At 71.7% G+C, this 21922-nt stretch overlaps 2 protein-coding genes across 2 annotated transcripts; one reads left to right on the forward strand and one right to left on the reverse strand.

Annotated features, from left to right (window-relative positions):
• Positions 1-91: 91 nt before the first annotated feature.
• Positions 92-18366, forward strand: LOC142051329 (uncharacterized). Its single transcript, XM_075080472.1, is given in 15 exon segments — positions 92-181; positions 750-876; positions 1287-1376; positions 1700-2720; positions 6298-6532; positions 8332-8434; positions 8716-8817; positions 9254-9349; positions 9667-9777; positions 10844-12235; positions 14013-14157; positions 16303-16484; positions 16891-17930; positions 17932-18058; positions 18061-18366. Coding segments are annotated over 15 exon segments (4998 nt in total). The 5' UTR covers positions 92-172; the 3' UTR covers positions 18279-18366.
• A 1906-nt stretch (positions 18367-20272) lies between these two features.
• LOC142051328 (SCO-spondin-like) lies at positions 20273-21297 on the reverse strand. Its single transcript, XM_075080470.1, has 2 exons — positions 20793-21297; positions 20273-20658 (listed from the first exon to the last, which is right to left on the reverse strand). The coding sequence occupies exons 1-2, from the start codon at positions 20907-20909 to the stop codon at positions 20503-20505; spliced, it is 273 nt and encodes a 90-aa protein (XP_074936571.1). The 5' UTR covers positions 20910-21297; the 3' UTR covers positions 20273-20502.
• Positions 21298-21922: the final 625 nt, after the last annotated feature.

A 21922-nucleotide genomic window follows, 5' to 3' on the forward strand; every position in this document is an offset into this window, starting at 1 on the left:
CCGGTGCTCCTGGTGCCCGGTGCCCCCCCGCAGCCAGAGCCCCCCGCAGCCGGTGCCGCCGCTCCGGGCCCGCCCCCGCCGTCCCCTTCCGGTCCCGCCCCGGCCGAGGCTCCGCCGGCGCCATCGCGCTCCGCGCCGGGCCCTTCCCTGGGCGCCGCGGGCCCGGGCAGCGATGCGGCCGGTGAGGGCGGCGGGACCCGGGGCCCCGGGACCCCCAAGCGGGGCGGGGGTGGGGTGGGGCCGCTTCCCGCTCCGCGCTTCCAGCTTTCCCGCTATCGGCGGCAGCTCTGGCGCAGCCCCCCCCGCTCCTCGGCTCCGTGGCCGGCCCGTGTCTCGTCCCCCGTGTGCGGGTCGGGGGGTGGGGGCGGGAGGGGTGCGGGAACCCCAGGTAGCCGCCACCCCCCCCCCCGCCCATCCCCGTCCCTCCGGTGCGCGGGGCCTCGGCGGGGGAGGGGGCGCCGCCCCCGGTCCCGGGGGTGCTGAGCGGGGTGGCCGGGCGGGGGCTGGATGCGCCCCCGCCCTCCGGCCGTGCTCGGCGTGGGGGGGCCCAGCGTGGGCATCGCCCCTCGGCGGGGTCCCGGGTGGGCAGCACTCCCCCGCCGGCCGTCCCCACGGACGGGGGCGTTTTGGGCGGCGCGGCCCCCACCAGCGCCGCGTACCCCGCGGGGGAAGGGGGTGACGGTGGCCGCAGCCCCCGCCCCATCCCCCCCACGTCCCCTCAGCCCCCGCCGCGGTGTTCTGGTTTCCAGGGCGCGGTGACCTTCGAGGACGTGGCCGTCTACTTCTCCCCCGAGGAGTGGGTCGAGCTGGCGGCGTGGCAGCGGGAGCTCTACCAGGAGGTGATGATGGACAACCACGACCTGGTCGCCAGCCTGGGTAAGGACGCGGCCCCGGGGAGCCCGGGCACGGAGCTGGTGGCGCTGCCGGACCGGGAGCTCGTCCGGAGGCTCAGCCGGGGGGTGTAGAGGCTCAGCCAGGGGGTCCGCAGCCCCAGCCCCTCTGGCAGAGCCCGACCCGCCATCTCTCCACGCAGAGCGGGGCTGCAGCGCGTCCGTCTGTGGTGTGTGAGGAATAACGAGCTCCAGGTACCCCGGTTCGCTGCTCCCCATCCTGGCGCGCCCCGGTTTGCTGCTGCCACTGGGCTTGGAGCCGGCGGCTCCCAAAGGCCCCGGCCACCCCGTGGCCCCGCCGCCCCTGCATCCCCCGGGCACGTGCCCACGGCCCCCAGTGATGGTGACGCCCCTCGGGCAGCTCTGGCGATGCTGAGGTTTCTCTCCCCTGCGCAGGCCACGAGTCCAGACCCATCCACAAAATGGAGCGTGGGGGGTCCCGCAGCAGCAGGGGGGACGGTGGAGCTCCTGATGCCTCTGGCCCCTGTGAGTGACGGCGGGGATACCCCGCCTGGCCGGGGAATTGGTGCCGGTTTAGTAAGTTAGCGACACAGGGCCAAGCACGGCACGAGGCGGCCGGCCCCAGCCAGGCCCCCGCCCCAGGCGGGGTCTGGTCTGACATCCTCGCTGGGTGGGTTTGGGTGTCCCCCCTCAGCCCCCTGGGCCTGGTTTGTCCCATGGGCGCTGCGGGGGCGAGGGGAGGCTGCGGTGGGCGACGGGCCGGTGCCGCGGGGGCCGTCATGGGTCCGTGGTGGCGGTGCCCTGCACCGGGACACCCCCCACCGTGACCTTGCTCCCATTCCCAACAGCTGCCTGGGGCGGGACGGCCGCCGAGGACCTGCCTGAGGATGACAACCAGCGGCGCTGGGTCCCGCGCGCGCCGGCGGCCGAGGAGTCAGGCTACGCCGCGCTCCTTTCCGGCTGGTGTAACGCGGAGCCGGGGCTCTGTGCCGGGGATGCCCCCCGGGAGCTGCCGGGGTGGGAGCAGGGGGAGCAGCCGCTGGAGACGCCCGTGGCGGGGGCCAGGGGGCTGCTCATCTGCAGCACCTGGGGGCAGAGCCTCAAGGACAAGGCCGAGCTGAGCGCGCACCAGGGCGAGCACCCGTGCCCGGCGCCCTCCTACCAGTGCAGCGCCTGCGGCAAGGCTTTCCGCGACCGCCGCAACCTCCTGACGCACAAGAAGCACCGGGGCCGGCGCCGGCACGCCTGCACGGAGTGCAGCAGGACCTTCTGCTTGAAAGGGGACCTGCTGCGGCACCGGGCGAGCCACGGTGGCGAGCGCAGCTACGCCTGCCCGCTCTGCGGGGACAGCTTCAGCCACAAGCGCGACCTGCAGGCGCACCGCCAGGAGCACGCCAGCGACGCGCGCCGCAAGCGCCCCAAGTGCGAGAAGCGCTTCGAGGATGAGGCCGGCCTGAGCCGGCACCGGGCGTCGCATTGCGAGGAGCGACCCTTCCTCTGCCAGCGCTGCAACCGCAGCTTCAGCTGGAAGGAGAGCCTGATCATCCACCAGCGCAGCCACGCGCAGGAGCGCTCCCACAAGTGCCCCGACTGCGGCCGCGGCTTCAGCCGCAGCGGGAACCTGCTGGTGCACCAGCGCGTGCACACGGGCGAGCGGCCCTTCACCTGCCCCCAGTGCGACAAGGCCTTCTGCAACAAGGCCAACCTCATCACGCACAAGAAGCTCCACCGGCGCTACAGGACCTTCGCCTGCTCCCAGTGCCGCCTGGGCTTCAGCTCCAACAGCAAGCTGCTGCGGCACCTGCGGGCGCACGGGCAGGGGGACAGGGGGACCCTCGGGGACGGGGACAACCCGGCTGGCTGCCAGCAGTAGTTGCGGCTGCTCTTGAGCGTGGGAGGGGGCTTAGCACTGTGCGGAGGGGCCCCGAGGGCGGCAGCGGGGCAGGAGGGGACTTGTCCTGCCCCCCCCGGGGACGTGACTTGGCCGGCACCGCTGCTTGCTCCCCGGGGCTTGGCCCGGTGCACCACCAGGACCTGTGAGCCCTGCGCTCTGCACCCCTTTGGACCCCCAAAAATCCTTCTTGGACACTTCTCCGTTTTCCCGTCACACCTTGAACTATCGTGCCGGGGCACTTCCCAATTCTCCCAGTCCTACCAGCACCCTGCCCCTGCGTGGGCCGCGTCTCCTTGTCCGTATTAAGGCCAGAAGGGAGCGATGCGAGTGGGCTCCGGGCGCCGTGGGAGGCAGCCCAAGGGGCAGAGCCTCTCCCCACTGCCCAGCTCGTGGCCCTCAGAGGGGTGCTGGGGGGTGAACCGCACCTGGGACCCCCGCCCCACCCAACTCCCATGAGTGTAGTGGGCGCTGCAGGGCACGGGCTGCATGAAGCTGGGGCGGGGGTCCCTTCCCCCAGCTCACCCAACGCTGGCTCTGCACTGGTGAGACCATGGCCGGGGCCGCAGGATGCCTGGGGTGCCTGGAGCTGGTGGGGTGCAGAGCTGGAGCATGAGGCCTGAGCGCGTCCCCTACCCTACAGGGTCCCCTGTGCCCGTGGGCTCTGCCTGGGGCCACCCATCCCTCCCTGCATCTCGGAGGGATGGGGCAACTTGTGCGAGGTGCCCGTGGGGACGCGTCTGTCCGAGTATGGGTGTCCCCGGCCGTGCCATGGCTGCTGCTCCCTTGCCAGGGCAAAAGGTGCTGGTGCCGCGCAAGCTGGCACTTTCCACGCAGGATTTTCCCCTCGGGGACGGTGCTGCCGCTGCCCGGCCCCTCTGGGCTCGTGCGCCTGTGTGCTCCTGTCCCGGCGCTTGCTGGCAGGAGCTGGGACACCGGGTGCTTTGTGCGGCTTGGCTGCGGTGTCCCATGGTGGGGTCGCGATGCGGTGCCCACCCGTTAGTGCCGGGGCTAGGTGGGCACCGGGAGGGCGGCCGAGTGCCGGCGCGGGGAGCGCTGCCAGCCCCAGGACACCAGAGTCCTGACGAGGTCGGGTGTAACGTGCTGGGCCAAGCGGGGCGTTATTCCCTCCCGGTGATGGTGCGTCGGTGCCCGCTTACACTGGGGGATGCTGCTGACCCCCGGCCGTGGCTGGTGACACCTCACCGAGGCCACCGGAGAGGCGCGGTGGGGAGCTGAAGGCAGGCTGGCGCCCCGTTGGTGCTGGAGGGCGCCGCGGCCAGCACCGCCGGCGTGACGGCAGCCAGCTGCACCCTCCGCAACATCTGGAGCCAAAGGGCGAGCGCATCTGCACGGAGCAACCCTGGGGCGGCTTGTGCAGCCGCTTTGGCCAGCCGAGACGCGGCAGCGTGCGCCCGCAGCCTGGCTGCCTCGCCGGCACGAAGGGCTGAGCCGTCCCGGTGCCCGACCGTCCCCGTGCCGCTTCACCGGGGCTCGCCCCGTTCTTCTGAACCGCTTGGTACATTGGCTTGGAATGGGGGCAGTGCCCGGAGCGGAGCCCGCTCCCCCCGGTCTTCGGGAGCGCGGCCGCCCCGTTCGGCTGGTGGCCGGCGGTTTCTCCCTCGAGCACCCCGCGGCGCTGGTTCCCCTGGGCCCGGGTGGGCGTCAGGGTCTGCCGGCGCGTTCTGTCGCGGGGCGCGGTGTCGGTGCTCCCTCGTGGTTCAATAAATGCCTTTTGCAGAAGCACGGCTGGTGGTTTGGGGGGTGGTTGTGAGTGGCGCGACCGTAGTCGGGGCGCGAGGGGAGCCGGGGGCTCCTGCGGACGGGGACTGAGGTATGGCAGCTCCCGGGCCAGGGGTGCTGCAGCGGCAGGTGCAGGGGAGGGGAGGTTTGCTCTCCTCCTCCTCCTCCTCCGGTGCAGGACTGGCTGCTCAGCCCAGCCGTACCCCATCCTTGCCCACGGAGCCCCGAATGCGGCTGTTCCCGAGAGCCAGGTGGACTCGGTGTGGTTGGAATAGGTGGTTGGTGTAGGTCCCTTCCAGCTGAGATGCCTTGTCTTGTTTCTTCTCTTCCTCTCCTCTTCCTCCTCTCCTCCCCTCCTCCTCTCCTTCCCTCCTCCCCTCCTTCCCTTCCTTTTCCTTCTTTCTTTAATTTTCCTTTCGCTTTTTGTTTTGTTTCTTCTCGTTTCTTCTCTTTTTGTTTCGTTTCCTTTCTTCTTGTGTCGTTTCATTTCTGTAGGCAGGCCCCAGCTGGGGGCGGCCGAGTCGAGCCGGCCTGGCAGGGGCTTCAGCGCAGTTCTGCACCGAACCAACACCGGCCAGGGGGGCTGTGCCGGGGGCGTCCGTCCCGCCCGGGCCTTGCGCGCCGGCGCGGAGCCTCCTGCCAGCCGTGGCGTGGGACAGCATGCCGTGTCGTGTGGCTCCTGCCCCCCGGCGAGGCTCACCACGGCCTGTGGTGCACGAGGCCGCCGGCCCCGGCACGGCCCCAGCACCCTTCCCAGGGATGCTTTTGGGGCTGGGGTCCGGTGCCTGCTGCGTCCCTGCACCCGCGGCAGAGCGCGGGAAGCTGGAAAGGTCCCGACCACCACCGACACCGCAGTGAACCCCTTCTCAGCCAGAACCAGCACAGCCCCCCATGCTGGGGTTCTGTGGGGAGGCTGGACTGCGAGCCGGGGAGCCGGGCCCTGGGATGGCGGCGTGCCGGGGCTGCCCTGGGCGGCAGTCGTGGTGCGGCGCGGTGGCGCGTGGCAGTGTGGAGCTGGATGTAAATGCCCGGAGCTCGTGGGGGGCGAAGGCCCCGCCACGTTTGGCATCGCAGCATCGACAGGCCGGCCGGCCCCTGCCGCGGCCCCTGCTGCTCCCGCTCCGGCCTCGGCAGGGGCGACGGCCGTTCCCCCCGCAATCCCTGCCCAGACCCCCGGCTGCTCTGGCGGCCGCCCCAGCCCCAGCCAGGCCGAGGGGTGCAGGGGGTGGTGGGGCGAAGGGGTGTGGGGTGTCAGACACGGCCGCTCCGGGCGGCTCCTGAGCCCCATCCCGTGCTCCTCCACAGCCCCCCACCCTCAGCCCCCAGCCCCTGCCCCAGCTGGGGGTGACAGGCAGGGCACGTCCCCCTCGTCCCATCGCACCGCAGGTCTCTCCCTCGGCCCTCGCCAGCCCCCAGACCCAGCACCCCAGCCCCCCGCGCCCTGTGCCTGACAGTGAGCAGCGCTGCTTCCCCACCAGCCAGCCCTGCTGACCCCAGCCCCTCCACCACACCCATGTCCCTGTGTCCCCTTGTCCCATGTCCCTTTGTCCCCACGTCCCCTCATCCCCCTGTCCTCCGATCCCCATGTCCCCTTGTCCCCAACCCCCGCTCCCCCTGTCCCCCTCCATTGCCCTCCTCGGGGGGTGAGGGGGGAACCTTTGGCTGGGCTGTGCCCCGGTGTGTGCCCTGCCCCGGGGGTCCAGAGGGGGGTCCCGGCGGCTCCGCGGGTCCCGGGGGTTTGGGGGGGTCCTGGCGGGTCCGGGGGGTCCCGGTAGTTCGGGGGGGTCCCGGGGGCTCCCGGCGGGTCCGGAGGGTCGGATGGATGCCGGGGGCGGGGGATTCGGGAGGGTCCCGGCGGGTCCGGGGGACTCCCGGCGGGTCGGGGGGCTGCCCGGGGTGGGGGGTCGGGGGGTCCCGGCCCCGGACTACAGCTACCGGCAGGCAGCGGGGCGCGGCCCTTTGTCTGCCTCGCCTGGTGCCGCCCGGCCCTGGGCGGCCATCGGAGGCTGCGGGGGACATCGGGGGGCCGCCGGCCGCCGCAGCGCTGGTGAGGGGACGGCGGACCGGGGGGGGGCGGGGGCAACCGCGGTGAGGGGCGCGGGGGGACCGGGAGGGGGGAACCGCGGGAGGGGGACTCGTGAGGGGGGAGCCGGGGGGGGGCACGGGGATGGGGGCACCGGGCGGGAGGGGGGACACCGGGCGTGGGGGGCACGGCGGCGGCAGCCCGGGGGAGGAAGAGCGGCTGGGGGAGAACCGGGGGTCGCGTCGGGGGCAGGGCGGGGAAGGGGTGGGCTGCCAGGGCCCGGGACGGAGCATCCCCGGCCCCCAAAGCCGGGCTGGGGAGGGGACCCTCCGCCAGGGGTGCGAGGGGGGGCGGAGGTGGCGGGGGTCCGAGGGTGCCGGGGTTGCCAGCACCCCGGAGGAGGGGGTCCCCCGTGGGGCAGGGCGAAGAACGGGGCTGACCACCCCAACCCCGCGCCCGCCGGGAAAGGGGGGGGGTGACACCCAGAGCACCCCGGCGGGGCCCGGGGCTGCCGAGGGGCGTGCGGAGCACCCCGTGGTGCGGCACCCACCGCCCCCCCGGGACCCCCGGCCCCGACCTCGCAAACCAGGCGACTCGCTCCTGGGGTGCCGGCGGGTGCCCGAGCGGGGCCCGGAGCTTCCTCTCGTTCCCGAAGCCCCCGCCACGACACCCAGGGAAGGAGCCCCCTGACCCGGGGGCGGCCGGCGAGGCCGGGGCCGGCTGCGGCGAAGCACCGCTTGTTTCGGGAGCCCTTCGGGCCGGGGGCGAGCAGGACCCCCGGCACCCAGCAGCACCCCTGGGGTACCGGGGCGCTCCCGAGCCGAGCCCCGCGGCACCCTCCGACCGCCTGCGGTTCCGTGAAGGGTGCGGGAGGCCGCGCGCAGGCGGTGCGTGTCGGGGCTGGGGGCCGGCGGTGCCCCCCGCCGCTCTCCTGGGCACCCGGGGGTCCCCACGGGCCGGGGGAGCCGTGGGCAGGGGCTGTGCCGCGGGCGCAGGGACGGTGCCTGTTGCTGTCCCGGGAGGGGTGACGGCGAGTTGCGGGTGTGCGGTTTCACCGGTGCAGGTAGGGCGGGAGCCGCGCAGGCTCCAGCTCACCCCAAATTCCCTGCCCGGGGCAGGGGTGTGATGGGGCTGGCGGGGGCAGAGACCCTCCCCACAAGCAAAGCTCTCCTGTTCGGAAGCAACGAAACCCCACCACCCCCGAGCACCCTGTTCGGCACCCACCTGCGCGCCCTCCTGGCCCCCGGCGCGGGCAGGGGGTCCTCGGCGGGACCCCGTCCCACCGAGCAGGGTGCCCTTGTCACGGGCAGGACGGCGAGAGGAGGAGGAGGGCAGCCAGCCTCTGTCTCCCAAACCCATGGGGGCTGCTGCCGGCAGGTCGCCCGGGGAGCTGCGGGTCCCGAGGGGCTGCGTGGGGGGCTGGGGGTCCCGGGGGCTGGGGTCCCTGTCCCCGCCGGCAGCGATGCCGGCCCAGTGCTTGCTGCAAAGCGCGAGCAAAGCATTGCGGAGCCGGTGCCCGACTTTGGCCCCGGGCTCATCCCACCGGCTCGGGACACCGGGCTGGGCCTGCGGCGACGGCCGTGTTTGTGTGGGCAGGCGGCGGCGCAGGCGGGGGGCGCGCAGGCAGGTGGTTTGGGTGACAACGCGGTGACCCCCACGCTGTCCCCCTCGACCCCACTGCTGGCGGCAGCTCCCGGGACGGGCGTGGGGTGACGGGGGTCTGGGGAGGGTCTGGGGGGGGACATCAGCGCAGCCCCGACGTGCCGGAGCAGGCGCTCCCTGGCACTGGAGGAGGCTGGAAGGAGACTTCCCCCCTTGGACAGGCTCTTCTGGCGGGACCCCCGCCCATGGAGCGGGAGGAGAAGCCATCTGCGGGGGATCCGTGGGATGCGAGGCTCCGGGGGATGCCCGACCCCTGCGGCACAGGTGAGGCTGCTGAAAGCCCTGACGACGGGTCCCGTGTGGCACCGCGGGGACTTCGCATCCCCCTCCCCAGGCCCTGGGCCCCCCCGGGGCTGAAGCTCTGCATCCCGCGGCACCCAGTGGGGCCTTGGCGTGGGGGGACGCTGCGCTCAGCAGCACGCACCGGCACGGTGCCAGACACGAGGGGCTGGGGCGGCCGGCACCCGTGGCTGGGCAGGGGTCCGGGGGTGATGCCGAGCTGCCGGTGCTGCCCAGGAACCCGCGAGCAGTTTTATCTTCCTCAGGAAAGGCCCGGGCTGGCGCGAAGCGTGAGGTCGTGGTGAAAACGGAGCTGGAGGATGAGTCCTACGCTGGGTGTCCCCAGGGCCGTGGCGTCCCCGGCGCTGGTGAGCAGAGCGGCGGTGCAGGAGGGCTGGGGGCTCGGCGGGACCTGCAGCCCCCCGAGATCGAGCCCCCCCGTCCCATATGGGCCGCTCTGCCTGGCATCAGTGTGGGGACGTGGGGAAGGCCATCGCACGGAGGGCTCCGCTGGGGCAGCCGTGCCCAGTGCCGTGGGAATTCCCCCTGGAGGAGGAGGAGTGCTTCCTTGTCTTGCATAACAAATATTTAATAATCCGGGTGTTTTGGACCCCCGTGGTTCTGTGGCGGGGCCCTCCCCTTGTTTCCTGGCGTCCCGGCACCGGGAGATGCCCAGCAGGAGCTCCTGGGAACCTGGGGTTAAGGAGCCGGAGCCGGTGCTGGCGCGGGCTGAGCACGGGCACGTCCCCGAGCGCTCGGTCCGACCCCGAGCCGGACCCGCCGGCTGTGCCTTTCCTCCCACAGGCATCAAAGCGGAGGTCGCGGTGAAACGCGAGCCAGAGGACGGGGCGTACGGCGGTCACAGCCAGGAGGGGGCCGTGCCCCACCACCCCCCTGCCTGTGAGTGGGGCTGGGGGCATCGGCGGGGCGCAGCCGGATCCCGTGCGTGAGGGCTGGGTGCCGGGGTGGGAGGTGGGCTCGGCGGAGGGCATTGGCTGGGCAAAGGGGTGCAGAAGAGCCGCCCCCTGACCCCCCGCTGCCACCCCGTGCCACTGGGGCACGGTGACACCATCCTGTGCTGCCCTGGCGATGGTGACGCTCCGCGGGGTCCCAGGAGAGCCCAGCCCTGCCGGCGGTGCTGCCCGCTGGGGCCGAAGGCCCATCGCGGCTCCCCTGGCCCTGCCGCGCTCACCGCAGCACCGCGCTCTCGCCGGCAGGCGATGCCAAGCCCGAGATCATCGTGAAGGTGGAGCCGGAGGAGGAGTCGTTCATCGGGTGCCCCCGAGGTCGGGGTGACCCAGGTGCTCCCAGCCACCGCAGTGGCGCAGGTGAGCACCGGGGTGGCTCTAGGGGGTCCGGTGGGATGGGTTGGGGGGGTGGGGGGGTGGGGAGGGCCTGGTGCGCTGGCTGCGGAGCAAGGGAAGCCTCGAATGCTGAGATCCCGGGGTGCGGCACCCCGCCCCGTGCACCCAAAACGGGCCAGATCCTGCGGAAATCGGTCTTGGGGCATCACTGGGGTGCTGGGCATGGCCGAAACACCCTGCAGCTCCCGAGGGAGTGCCGGAGGCAGTAGGTGGGGGGCGGCAGCTGCTGATGGGCTTCTAGAAGGGTTTTGGAAGCCAGTGGAAGCGGGAAAGCCGCGGGGAGGGACGCTGGTGCCACTGCCAGCCGTCCAGGCAAGCTGCTTGTGGTGGGGGCGCGGGCAGAGCTTTGCGCTGCTCTTCTGCTTGTCCAGGCAGCCAGAAATCCATAGCGCGGTTTGCTCGCGTGGCACGAGAGGTCCGAGCACCTCCCCGGCGGCCCCGGTGGCGATGCCGTCCCTGCGGCACGGAGCCCCGAGCTCCCGAAACGGAGCCCGCAGCTGCAAACCGCCCGGGTCTTTGCACGGGACCCCGTCGTCCTCCGTCGGGATACGCCAGCGACGCCGCGCTTGGCCCCGTGCCGGCCCTGCCGTCCTCGCTGCTCCCGCTCACCGGTGCCCCCCGCCTCGGGGGCTCGCCTGCTCCCGGGGGCTGCGCCGCAGAAAAGGGACCCTCGGGCTCCAGCTGGTGGGGGGTCTCCGCAGCTCAGGCTTTGGAGCAGAGATTGCTGGCGGCACCTTTGTGTGTGCTGGGACCCGGCAGTGGGTCCGAGGGAGCCGTGGGGCCTGGCTGGGTGCCGAGATGCTTCGTCCAGCTCCTCCAGTACCCGCACGCGCTCGGACACGTTCACCTGGCACCGGGACCCCGGCTCCAGCCAGCCTCGCCATGGTGCCGGTGCTCGGCGGCCTCAGTGCCACGCTGTGCCGTGCCCACGTCGGCAGCGGGGCTGCAGAGAGGGGGGGATTGCGGCTGTGGGGGGTCTCCAGGAGCTGGAGCATGGCAGGTAACAGCGGGGGTCCCCTTCTCGTGGCAGATGGCAGCGGTGAGCATCGACCCAAGGAGGAGCCGGAGGAGGCGAAACCGGAGGCGGCTGAGCTGGAGAAGGGTCTGGGGGCTGCAGCAAGGGGCCCCCCAGGGCCCTGGCCCCGCGTCAGCCAGTGGACAGTGCAGCAGGTGCAGGGCACCGTGGCCGAGCTCTGGTGCAGCCCGGCAGTGCCCGGGGGTCCGCAGGGCCCCCCCGAGCCCTGGGGTCTCTGCCTGGAGAAGGGCCCAGCTCCAGTGGCACCGGCGAGCAGCGCCGGGCAGAGCCCCCTCTCTGGCTGCGGGGCGGGCAGCGCCGCGGCCCCCGGCACCGAGGCGGCGCGGCATCCCCGCAGCCACGCGGCCGAGCGTCCCTTCGCCTGCAGCGAGTGCGGGAAGAGCTTCCAGCAGCGGGGGAACCTCATCACCCACCTGCGGGTGCACACCGGGGAGAAGCCCTTCGCCTGCACCGTCTGCGGCAAGAGCTTCAGCCAGAAGGGCGACCTGATGCGGCACCAGCGCATCCACACCGGCGAGAAGCCGTTCGAGTGCACCGTCTGCGGCAAGAGCTTCTGCTCCAAGCAGACCTTCATCCTGCACCAGCGCATCCACACCGGCGAGAAGCCCTTCTCCTGCGCCGAGTGCGGCAAGAGCTTCAACCGCAAGGCCAACTTCATCACCCACCAGAATATCCACACCGGCGAGAAGCCCTTCTCCTGCGCTGAGTGCGGCAAGGGCCTCTGCAGCAAGACGACCTTCAACCTCCATCGGAAGATCCACATCGGCGACCGGCCCTTCGGCTGCTCCGAGTGTGGCAAGAGCTTCAGCCGCAACGGCGACCTGACGCGGCACCAGCGCATCCACACCGGCCAGCGCCCCTTCGCCTGCGCCGACTGCGGCAAGTGCTTCAGCCACAACGGCGAGCTGATCAAGCACCGGCGCATCCACACCGGCGAGAAGCCCTTCGCCTGCGCCGAGTGCAGCAAGAGCTTCAACCGCAAGGACACCCTCATCGCCCACCAGCGCATCCACACCGGCGAGCGCCCCTTCGTCTGCCCCGACTGTGGCAAGACCTTCAACCTGAAGACCACGCTGATGAAGCACAAGCGCATCCACACGGGCGAGCGTCCCTTCGCCTGCCTGGAGTGCGGCAAGAGCTTCAAGTACAAGGGCAACCTCCGGACCCACCACCTCACCCACATGGTGGAGCGGGTCTACCCGTGCACCGAGTGCGGCAAGATCTTCAGGCACAAGAAGGAGCTGACGGTGCACCAGGGCGCGCACACGGAGAAGCAGATCCTCGCCTGCTACCGCGAGGGAGAGTCCTTCAGCCCCTTCCTCCCCATGCACCCGCTCCTCGTGCCCTGCACCCAGCTCCCGGTGCCGCTGGAGGCCTTCTCCAAGTGTGAGTAGGTGGGCCGGCGGCAGCGGGGGGAGCCCGGTGTCCTGCCGGAGCCGCGAGAGGAGGAGCGACGCCGTCGCTGGAGACTTAGACCTGCCACGGGGCCGGCGGCAGATCGGGGCTGGGGGTTTCCCGGGTCCCCGGGGATGAGGCGCCCCGGGGTCGCTGCCGGCGTTTGGCAGCGCCGGAGGAGCCGGCGGCCGCTCGAGGAGCCGCGCAGTCGGGCTGGGACTCGGAGCAGCACCGGTTGCGCCCCCCGCTCACGGGGGGCCTTATGGCAAGAGGCGTCACCCCCCACCCGCGGTCGCTGCCTCCTTTGCTGCTCAGGAGCCCTTCAAAAGCGCCCAGCGGGGGCCCCCTTCCCGCTCCCCGCCAGCACCCTCCCCGGGCCCAGCCCTCTGCCGCGGTGCTCCGTGCGGGGCGGCCGGTCCGGCTCGGCATCCACTTTGGCTTCCAAACTCCCATCACAGCTTACGGAGCCGTGTTCCCGGGGTCCCCGCGTCCCCCCGCGCGTCGCTCTGCCCGGTGCCTCCCCTGGGGCCGGCTCTGCTCCCACAGCCCTGTCTCGTCCTGGCAATTCCCTTCGCCGTCGGTTCCTCTGTTGGCGCCTCGGGTGTGGGCGGGGTGGAAGGGACCCCCCCCGTGGGGTCCCTGCTCCCGTGGGGCAGCGAACCCTCCCCACCTGGCACTCGCCTCCGAAAGGGGCTTTGGTGGAAAATAAGTCTTTTATCGTGTGGGCAAAGGGGCCGGGGGGTTTCCTGCGAGGGGTGTTTCTGGAGGGGCCGTGGAGGCGAGAGGCCCCGGGGGGGGCACCCAGGGCTCCCCAGCTTGCGCTCTGCCTTGTGTGGCTTCCCTGCCTCAGTTCTCCCGTCTGTAAAATGGGAGCAATGGAGCTGCCTCCCAGGGTGGTGGGAGGGTTAACCCCTTCCTGAGCACACAGAGCCCTGCGGGGCATGGGGTGGCGAGCGCTGGGCTGGGCGGGGGGGCCACTACCGCTGCTGGGGGCAGGGGGGTGGCTGAGATGGTGCGGGAGGACCCCCGCACGAGCCCTTGCGATGCAGCTGGCGAGGACGGTGGGTATTTACAGCTCTGCTCTTCCCTAGTCTAGAAACTAATAAAAAGGTAAAAGGAACATGCAGGGACCCGTCCGTCTGGTACAATTTGTCACTTGCCGTCTCTGCCCGCCGCAGCCACCCGTGGGAGCTGCGGGACCCCTCCTTGCCGAGGGGGGGTTGTGCCTCGTGGCGCTGGACCCGCGGGTCCGGGGCTGAGCCGCCGGCCGGGGCTGGCGCGGGCGCGAGATCTGCCGCCTCTCCCCACTCAGTTACCTGCGCGGGAGAGGTTTAAAGAGAAATAAATAATAAAAAATAAAATTGTAAGGAAAAAAGGAAAAAAAAACAACAACGGACGCCAAGACGGCCGGTGGAAGCAACGGGCACAACCCGGGGCTGTCGGCGCCGGTTCCCGGCTCAGCCACGGTGCGGGATTTGAACCCCGGCCCAGCCAAACCCGGGTCTGGGGGGGGGCCTGTGGTCGCGTGGCCGATGCCGAGGGGTGACCCCAACCTCCGGGGGTGCCAGCGGGCCGTGGGGCGGGGTGGTGGGGGAGAGCCGGGCCGCGATGCCGGGGCTGGCAGCCCCCGGCACAGGCAGGGACCCCTGCTCCCCCCCCCAGGAGTTACCCCAAACTGCGCCAGGGCACCTGAGCCCCGACGGAGGGGGATTGGGGGCACCTGCATCCCCATGGGTGGGTGCTGGGGGGGGCACCCACATCCCCGCAGGTGGGGGGCTGGGCAAGCCTACACCTCCCGTGCTGCCCCACCGCCCCTCCCCACTGCACGGCGTCTCCGGGGCCGCCCGTGTCCGTGACCGTGTCCGTGACCGTGACCGGGCCCACCACCCCCAGGCTGGCGGCGCCATTCACAGGTGGGGGGGGGAGGCCGAGGGGGAGGCCCGACGCACAGCGATGGGCTCTTGTTGTCCCCCCGTCTCCCCCTCCCCCCAGCCCCATCCCCCGCCCGGGGTGTCCCAGGAGGGGACCCCAAACCCCCCCGGCCCCTCCCCTCTGCCGGTTGTCCCCTAGCCCTGCCGGCCCCCCCCCCCGGTGCCCCCTCCCCCGCTCCCCAGTGGACCCCTGCCACCCTGTTACCTCCCCTCAGTGTCCCCCACCACCATCCCAGTGCCCCCCACCAGCCCACTGCCCCCCACCACCCCAGTACCCTCCCGATGCCCCCCCCGTCACACCACTGCCCCACTCCCCACCACCACCCGGGTTACCCCTCCCCCCCCCGCTGCCCCCCGGTACCCCCGCCTCCCCAGTGCTCCCCCACCCCGGTGCCCACCACCATCCCACTGCTCCCCAGTGCCCCCACCCAGTGCCCCCCACGCCCCCCACCAGGCTTTTCCCTGTCCCACCACAGCCCCCTGTGTCACCCCCCCTCGCTGCTCCATGTCCCACCGCCCAGGCTCCCCCAGACCCATCCCTGGGAAGGGCATTCAGACCCCCCAAAACCCCCTTCCACCCCCTTGGCCACCCCGGGGCAGCTGGGGGCTTCCAAACACCCCCTTTCCATCGCCTCTCCCCGCCGTTGCGATGAGTCGGCGGGGGGGGGGGGTTGATGCTCGGGGGGGGCACCATTTTTGGGGGGCACTGGGGGGAGGGGAGAGCGGCTGCTGGCAGGGAGGCGACCCTCTGCCCCCCCCCCCAATTTATTAATCGGGGCGCCGTGCGGGCAGGGCCGGCGGGCCTTGCTGCGCCGGTGCGGCTGGTCACGGGACACGCGGCCCCCGCGGGATCCAGAGCTTTCCGCCTCCATCTTCCCGCAGAAACTCCCGCCGCCTCCATCTCCCTGCCGGGAGCCAGGCCCCGGCGAGGCGGGGGGTCACGCACAGCCCGCACCCACCCGGCACGTGCGGTAACCCCGACTGCGCGGCTGCAGCTCCCCGCGCGCCGTGGGGATGGGGGGGGGGGGGGGGGGGGGGGGCGGGCGGGGGGGGCCGTGGTCGGGGCCGTGGGGCAGCGGCGGCAAAACGCCCGTGGGAGCGGCTGGGCTGGGGGTCCGGGTCCTGCGGGGTGGGGCTGGGGGGGTGAGGGGGGAGAAGTGGGGTGCAGGGTGCTGCCCTCGGTGTGGTGCAGGGAGCGCCTGCCCAGCCACAGCATGGGCAGGAGGGCGCAGGAGCAGGCAGGAGCAGGGAGGAGGGGGCAGGACTGGGCAGGATCAGGCAGGAACAGGCAGGAACAGGCAGGAGCGGGCAGAAGCGGGCAGGACTGGACAGGAGCAGGCAGGCGGGTACAGGAGCAGGCAGGAGGGGGCAGGAGGGGGCAGGACTGGACAGGAGCAGGCAGGAGCAGGCAGGAGGGGACAGGACTGGACAGGAGTGGGCAGGAGCAGGCAGTAGGGGGCAGGAGCAGGCAGGAGTGGGCAGGAGCAGGCAGGAGTGGGCAGGAGGGACAGGAGCAGGCAGGAGTGGGCAGGAGCAGGCAGGAGCAGGCATGAGGGGGCAGGAGGGGACAGAAGCAGGCAGGAGGGGGCAGGAGCAGGCGGGAGGGGGCAAGAGGGGGCAGGAGCAGGCAGGAGGGGGCAGGAGGGGGCAGGAGCAGGAAGGAGCAGGCAGAAGCAGGCAGGAGCAGGCAGGAGGGACAGGACTGGACAGGACTGGGCAGGAGGGGGCAGGAGGGGGCAGGAGGGGGCAGGAGCAGGAAGGAGCAGGCAGAAGCAGGCAGGAGCAGGCAGGAGGGACAGGACTGGACAGGACTGGACAGGAGGGGGCAGGAGCAGGCAGGAGGGGGCAGGAGCAGGCAGGAGCAGGCAGGAGCAGGCAGGACTGTGCCCACTGCCAGGCCTCGGGCCAAGCCTCGTGTCCCAGGTCTGACGTGGGTCCCCCCGTCTGGCACAAGCTGGTGAATGCCGCGGTTCCGCCAGTGCGGCCGCAGGCCCTCCACGCCGCGCCCCGGTGACGCCCCCCCGTGCCACCCCCCGCCCTCGCCCTCCCCCTGCCCGGGACGCTCCGGGCTCTCCCCTCGGGATGCTGGAGCCGCCGGGGTCACCGGGGCCGTGCCCGGTGGGGCAGGATTTCGGCGTTGGCGCGGTGGGGTGCGCTGAGCCGGGCCTGCTCCTCGCTGCAGATGTCGGTGACCTTCGAGGATGTGGCCGTCTACTTCTCCCCCGAGGAGTGGGCAGAGCTGGCGGCGTGGCAGCGGCGGCTCTACCGCGAGGTGATGATGGACAACTACCAGGCGGTCGCCTCGCTGGGTGAGGACCCCGCCCCGGCACCCCCGAATTCACCTACGCCGAGGCGGAGCCCCTGAAAGCGTAAAATCCAGCTGTGGCTGTCGCTGCCCGAGCGCTGGCGCGGTGACGGCAGGATCTGCCCCGGGGGGCAGCGCCCGCCAGAGCGGGGTGGGACAGGGGCAATAGGATAGACCAGACCAGACCAGACCAGACCAGACTAGACGAGACTAAACCAGCTGAGCTGGGCCTAGCGGCCGGGGGTGGCCGGAGCGAGGCGAGGGGCTGCCGCGGCGCAGGGGAGGAGGGGGAGCCGAGGCGATGCCGGGGCCGTGGGTGGGTGGGAGGGGGGGTTCCCGGCACCGCCGTCCCAGCAGCGCGGCGGAGGGTGCCCCTCTCTCTGCCCCGGACAGGCCGTCCCGCCGCCAAGCCGGAGATCATCTGCAAGATGGAGCGGGGAAGAGGCGCCGTGTGTGCCAGACCCCGCCGGGATGCGGCGGCGGAGGCTCCGGACCCCTGTGCCAGGCGGGTACCGGGGGGTGTGGCGGGGTGGGGGGGGGTCCAAGCGGCGCCATCCCCTTGGCCCCGGGTGCTCCGTGCGCTGGGAGGGGCGGGGGGCTGGCAGGGGTCCCACACCCCCATCCCATGCCCGGCGGTGACCTCAGCCTCTCCTCCCCAGCAGCTGGCAGCCTCGGGGCGCAGGGGGAGGCCGGGGGGGTCCCCGAGGGGCTGCCGGCACCCCCCGAGTGGGGCGGGAGGCAGCGGAGGGGCTCGACCCGCAGCCGGCTGGGCAGGAGCAGGGGGGTCCCGCCGGGGCGCTCCCGCCTCCGCCCCCTCCCGGCCCCCCGGCCACCGGAGAAGACCCCCCCAACGTGCCCCGAGTGCGACAAGAGCTTCAAGAGCCAGACGGCGTTGGCCATCCACGAGCGGAGCCACACGGGCGAGCGGCCCTTTGGCTGCCCCCGCTGCGGGAAGGGCTTCCCCTCCAAGGGGGACCTCAAGCGACACCAGAAAACCCACGCGGGGAAGCCAGAACCCCCCGGCACCGTCCCGGTGCTCCCGGCCAAGCTGCTGCCGTCCCGGCTCCACCGCGTCTCCCCGGTCCCCAAGAGACCCCACGCCTGCGCCGACTGCGGGAAGAGCTTCGGCAAGAGCCGGGACCTGAGGAAGCACCAGCAGACGCACACGGCGGCGCGGCCCTTCCCCTGCCCGCAGTGCGGCCGCCGCTTTCGGCTGAGGCAGATCCTGGCGTCGCACCAGAAGGTGCACGGCGGGGAGAAGCCCTTCGGCTGCGCCGACTGCGGCAAGCGCTTCGCTCAGAAGCATCACCTGCTGAGCCACCGGCGCGTGCACACCGGCGAGAAGCCCTTCGCCTGCGGCCACTGCGGCCACCGCTTCAGCCAGAAGCACCACCTGGTCAGCCACCAGCGCATCCACACCGGGGAGCGCCCCTTCGCCTGCGCCCGCTGCCCCCAAGGCCTTCAGGGACAAGAAGACCCTCACCGTCCACCAGCGGGTCCACACCGGCGAGAAGCCCTACAAGTGCGGCGAGTGCGGCAAGAGCTGCAGCCCAGAAGCAGCACCTGAAGAGCCACCAGCGGGTGCACCGGGGCACGCGGGCCGCGCCGGAGGGCTGCCGGCGGGACGGGGGGGGGTCCGTCCCCGGGCGGGGGGCGTGCGGAGGCCAAGCCTTTCCAGTGCGGCGGCTGCGAGAAGCGCTTTCGGGACGAGGGGATCATGCTGGCTCACCAGCGCACCCACGGCACCCCCGGCCCGCGGACGCCCCCGCAACCCGGCGCCCCCCAGAACTGCCGCTGAGGGGCCCGCGGGGCGCCAGGTGGGGGGCCTGCGGGGGGTCAGCCAGAGCATGGGCCCCCGGCTCCGCCGGAGCAGCAGCGCATGGGCCGGGAGCAGCGGCCCGCGACCCCCTCCACCAGTGGCTCCAGGTGCTGCCGGCGCGGGCCGCGACCGCCGCCCCGGGGACGCCCCGAGCCGCCGGCACCATGCCCGGGGTCACCGGCGCCCCTTCCCCCACCATGCTGCGGCACCGGCAGCTGCCGGGGGGGCCAGCGGCACAGGACTGGCTGCCAGGGCAGGGGAATACAGCGGATATCTCGCGGGGCACTCAGGGCGGTTTATGGCACGGTGGGAAGGTGCTGCTTTAATTTTTGCACCCGGAGAGGAAATAGAGAGCTCCGGGGCGCCATGCCGAGCGGCGAGCTCCGCGGCAGCACGAAGCCTTCGGCACTGACTCCCACAGCGCCCTCCCGGAGAGGCTGCAGGGCTTGGGCGGGTGGACCCTTCGCTGGGTAAAAACTGGCTGGGCCGAGCCCAGAGAGCCGCGGTGAGGGAGCTAACCCCAGTTGGGGGCCGGTCACAGCGGGGCTCCTGTTTAATGTCTTTATCAATGGTCTGGGCGAGGGGATCGAGGGCACCCTCAGGGAGTTTTAAAATGACACCAAGTTGGGCGGGAGTGTCGACCTGCTGGAGGGCAGGGAGGCTCTGCAGAGGGGACCTGCACAGGCTGCATCGATGGGCCGAGGCCACTTGTGTGAGGTTTAACATGGCCCAGGGCCGGGTCCTGCCCTTGGGTCACACCAACCCCAGGCAAGGCCCCAGGCCTGGGACAGAGGGGCTGGGAAGTGCCCGGCGGAGAAGGCCCTGGGGGTGCTGGCTGACAGCCGGCTGGGCATGAGCCAGCAGTGCCCGGGTGGCCAAGGAGGCCACCAGCCCCCGGGCTTGTGTCAGCCCTGGTGTGGCCAGCAGGGGCCGGGCAGGGATGGGGCCCCTGTGCTCGGCCCTGGGGAGGCCCCACCTCGAATGCTGGGCTCAGGTTTGGGCCCCTCGGGACAAGCAGGGCCTTGAGGGGCTGGAGCGTGTCCAGAGAAGGGCAGCGGGGCTGGGGCAGGGTCTGGAGCACAAGTGTGCTGGGGGCGGCTGGGGGAGCTGGGATAGTGCTGGCCTTGGCGGTGCCGGGTTAACGGTTGGACTTGATCATCTTAAGCATCTTCTCCAACTCAAGTGGTTCTGTGGTTCTGTGAAAGCCTTTAAGTGAAAAGCCTGTGACTCAGGGCTGGACGAGCCCATCATTGGGAACAGCCCAGCCCCCACCGCTGCCCCCCTCCCCCTCCTGCCCCCGGTGTTGCCGCTGTCGGTGCCCGGCACAGGACGGCACCGATCCAACCGGCCCTGGTGGAGCCGCGGCACTCGCTGCCCCCGCCATCGCCCCACGCCCAGTGCAGGAGGGGTCAGGGACCCCGTTTCACAAACCCCTGGGATTGTATCGCGGGGGTCACAGCTGCACCGCGGGGGGGCCATTGTGGCTGGGATTGGCACAGCACAGCACAGCATGGTGGTCATCCCCCACCGAGCCTTCCCCATCCCTCCTAGTCCCCCCCAGTCCCTCCCCCAAGCCCTTCACGGTTTTCCCAGTGTCCCACTCCATCCCCACCAATCCCTCCCCAGCGACCCCCAGTCCCTGTCTGGTGTGTCTCCCCACCCCAGCCCTTCCCAGTCTCCCCCCAGTCCCTTTCCCATCCCTCCCAGTCCCCCCAGGTCCCCCTGACCCCTTCTCCAGTCTCTCCCAAGCCCTCCCCAATCCCTCCGGTGCACCCCCCAGTTCTTCTCTGGTGTGCCCCCCTCCAACCCAGCCCTTCCCAGACCCACCCTGAGCCCTCCCTGGTTCCTCCTGGTCCCCCCAAGCCCCTCTCCATCGCTCCCAGTCCCACCCTGAGCCCTCTCCAGTCCCTCCCGAGGCTTTCCCAGTTGCCCAGAGCCCCCCCAGTCCCTCTCGGTGCCAGACAACGGAGGTTGTTCCTGCAGATTTATTGCGAACTGGGACAGGGGCCGGAGCACCGGCACATCCCAGGGGTGCTGCAGGGAGGGGAGTGTCCGCCTTGGGGGGGATCCAGCCTGGGGAGGGGTCCTCAGCGCCGGGAGAAATCCCCCACCTGCGGGTGAGGGGATGAGGGGGGCTCAGGGGGCTGCAGCCCGGGCGGGGGCGGGGTCTGGGGGTCCAGCGCCCCCCAGGGGACCCCCCTGCTCACCCCCGGCAGCTGCTGCACTGGCAGCTGTGGATGACGGGGAGCAGGACGGGCCGCGCCGGCCCCTCCGGGCAGGGCAGGTGCAGGAGGCGGACGGGGCTGCGGGGGTCCAGGCGGTAGCTGCAGCACTCGCAGAGGGTCTCCACGTACGGCTCCTGCGGGGGGGGGGGGGGGCACTGTCCGGGGTGGGGACACCACACACCGGGGACACCCCCAGCCCCTGCCCGGGGAGGCACGGCTTGGGGGGTGGGGGTGGGGGGAGCACCGGGGAGCCCCCCGCGCCACTGACCTGGGGGGTGACGGTGGTGCGGGAGCGGCAGCGCCCGGCGCAGTAGCTGACCTCGACGGCGGGCAGGGCACAGGGGCCCTTGGCGATGGGGCGCAGCTCGGTGAAGCGCCGGCACATGGAGGAGGGCTCCTCTGCGGGGGAGGGGGGGCATGGCCGTGGGGCTGCCCCGTACCCCGGCACCCCGATGCCCTCACACCCCAAGCACCCCAGGAGCCCAACACCCTGACAACCTGATGCCCCAACACCCCTGCAACCCAGGACCTCAATGCCCCAATACTCCAACACCCCAATACCCTGACACCCTGAAAGCAAGACACCACAACACCGTGACACCCCAAACCCTGCATTCCAACACCCTGACACCCCAATGCGCCAGTAACTCAACACCCTGTCACTCTGACGCCCCAATGCCCATAGTCTCTGACAGCAACACCCCAACACCCCAATGCCCTGACTCCCCAACAGTCCAATGCCGCACCACCTTGTCACTCTGATGCCCCAACACCCCAAAACTGACACCCAAAACCCCAACACCCTGATGCCCCAACACCCCAAACACCCCAACACCCAAAACCTCAACATCCCAAAACCCTGTCACCCAACACCCGTCACCCCAACAGCCCCACTCCCCCAAACCCTGACACCCCAATACCCTGACACCAACACTCTTTGTCACCTCAACACCCCAACACCCATACACCCCATGATCCCGTCACCCCAGGAACCCCAAAAACCCCGACACCCCGTCACCCCAACACCGGACAACCCAGCACCCCAACACCCCATCACCTCAACAACCCGAAATCCATCACCCCAGCACCCATCACTCCAAAACCGACACCCCAACACCCTGACACCCCAACACCCTGACACTCCATGACCCCAGAAACCCGACACCCCGTCACCCCAACACCCTGACACCCCATGACCCCAGAAACCCCGACACCCCGTCACCCCGTCACCCCAACACCCTGACACCCCATGACCCCAGAAACCCCGACACCCCGACACCCCGTCACCCCAACACCCCGACACCCCATGACCCAGAAACCCGACACCCCGTCACCCCAACACCCCAACACCCTGACACCCATGACCCCAGAAACCCCGACACCCCGTCACCTGTCACC

Source organism: Phalacrocorax aristotelis, unplaced genomic scaffold (genome assembly GCF_949628215.1).
Source record: "Phalacrocorax aristotelis unplaced genomic scaffold, bGulAri2.1 scaffold_306, whole genome shotgun sequence".
NCBI lineage: Eukaryota > Metazoa > Chordata > Aves > Suliformes > Phalacrocoracidae > Phalacrocorax > Phalacrocorax aristotelis.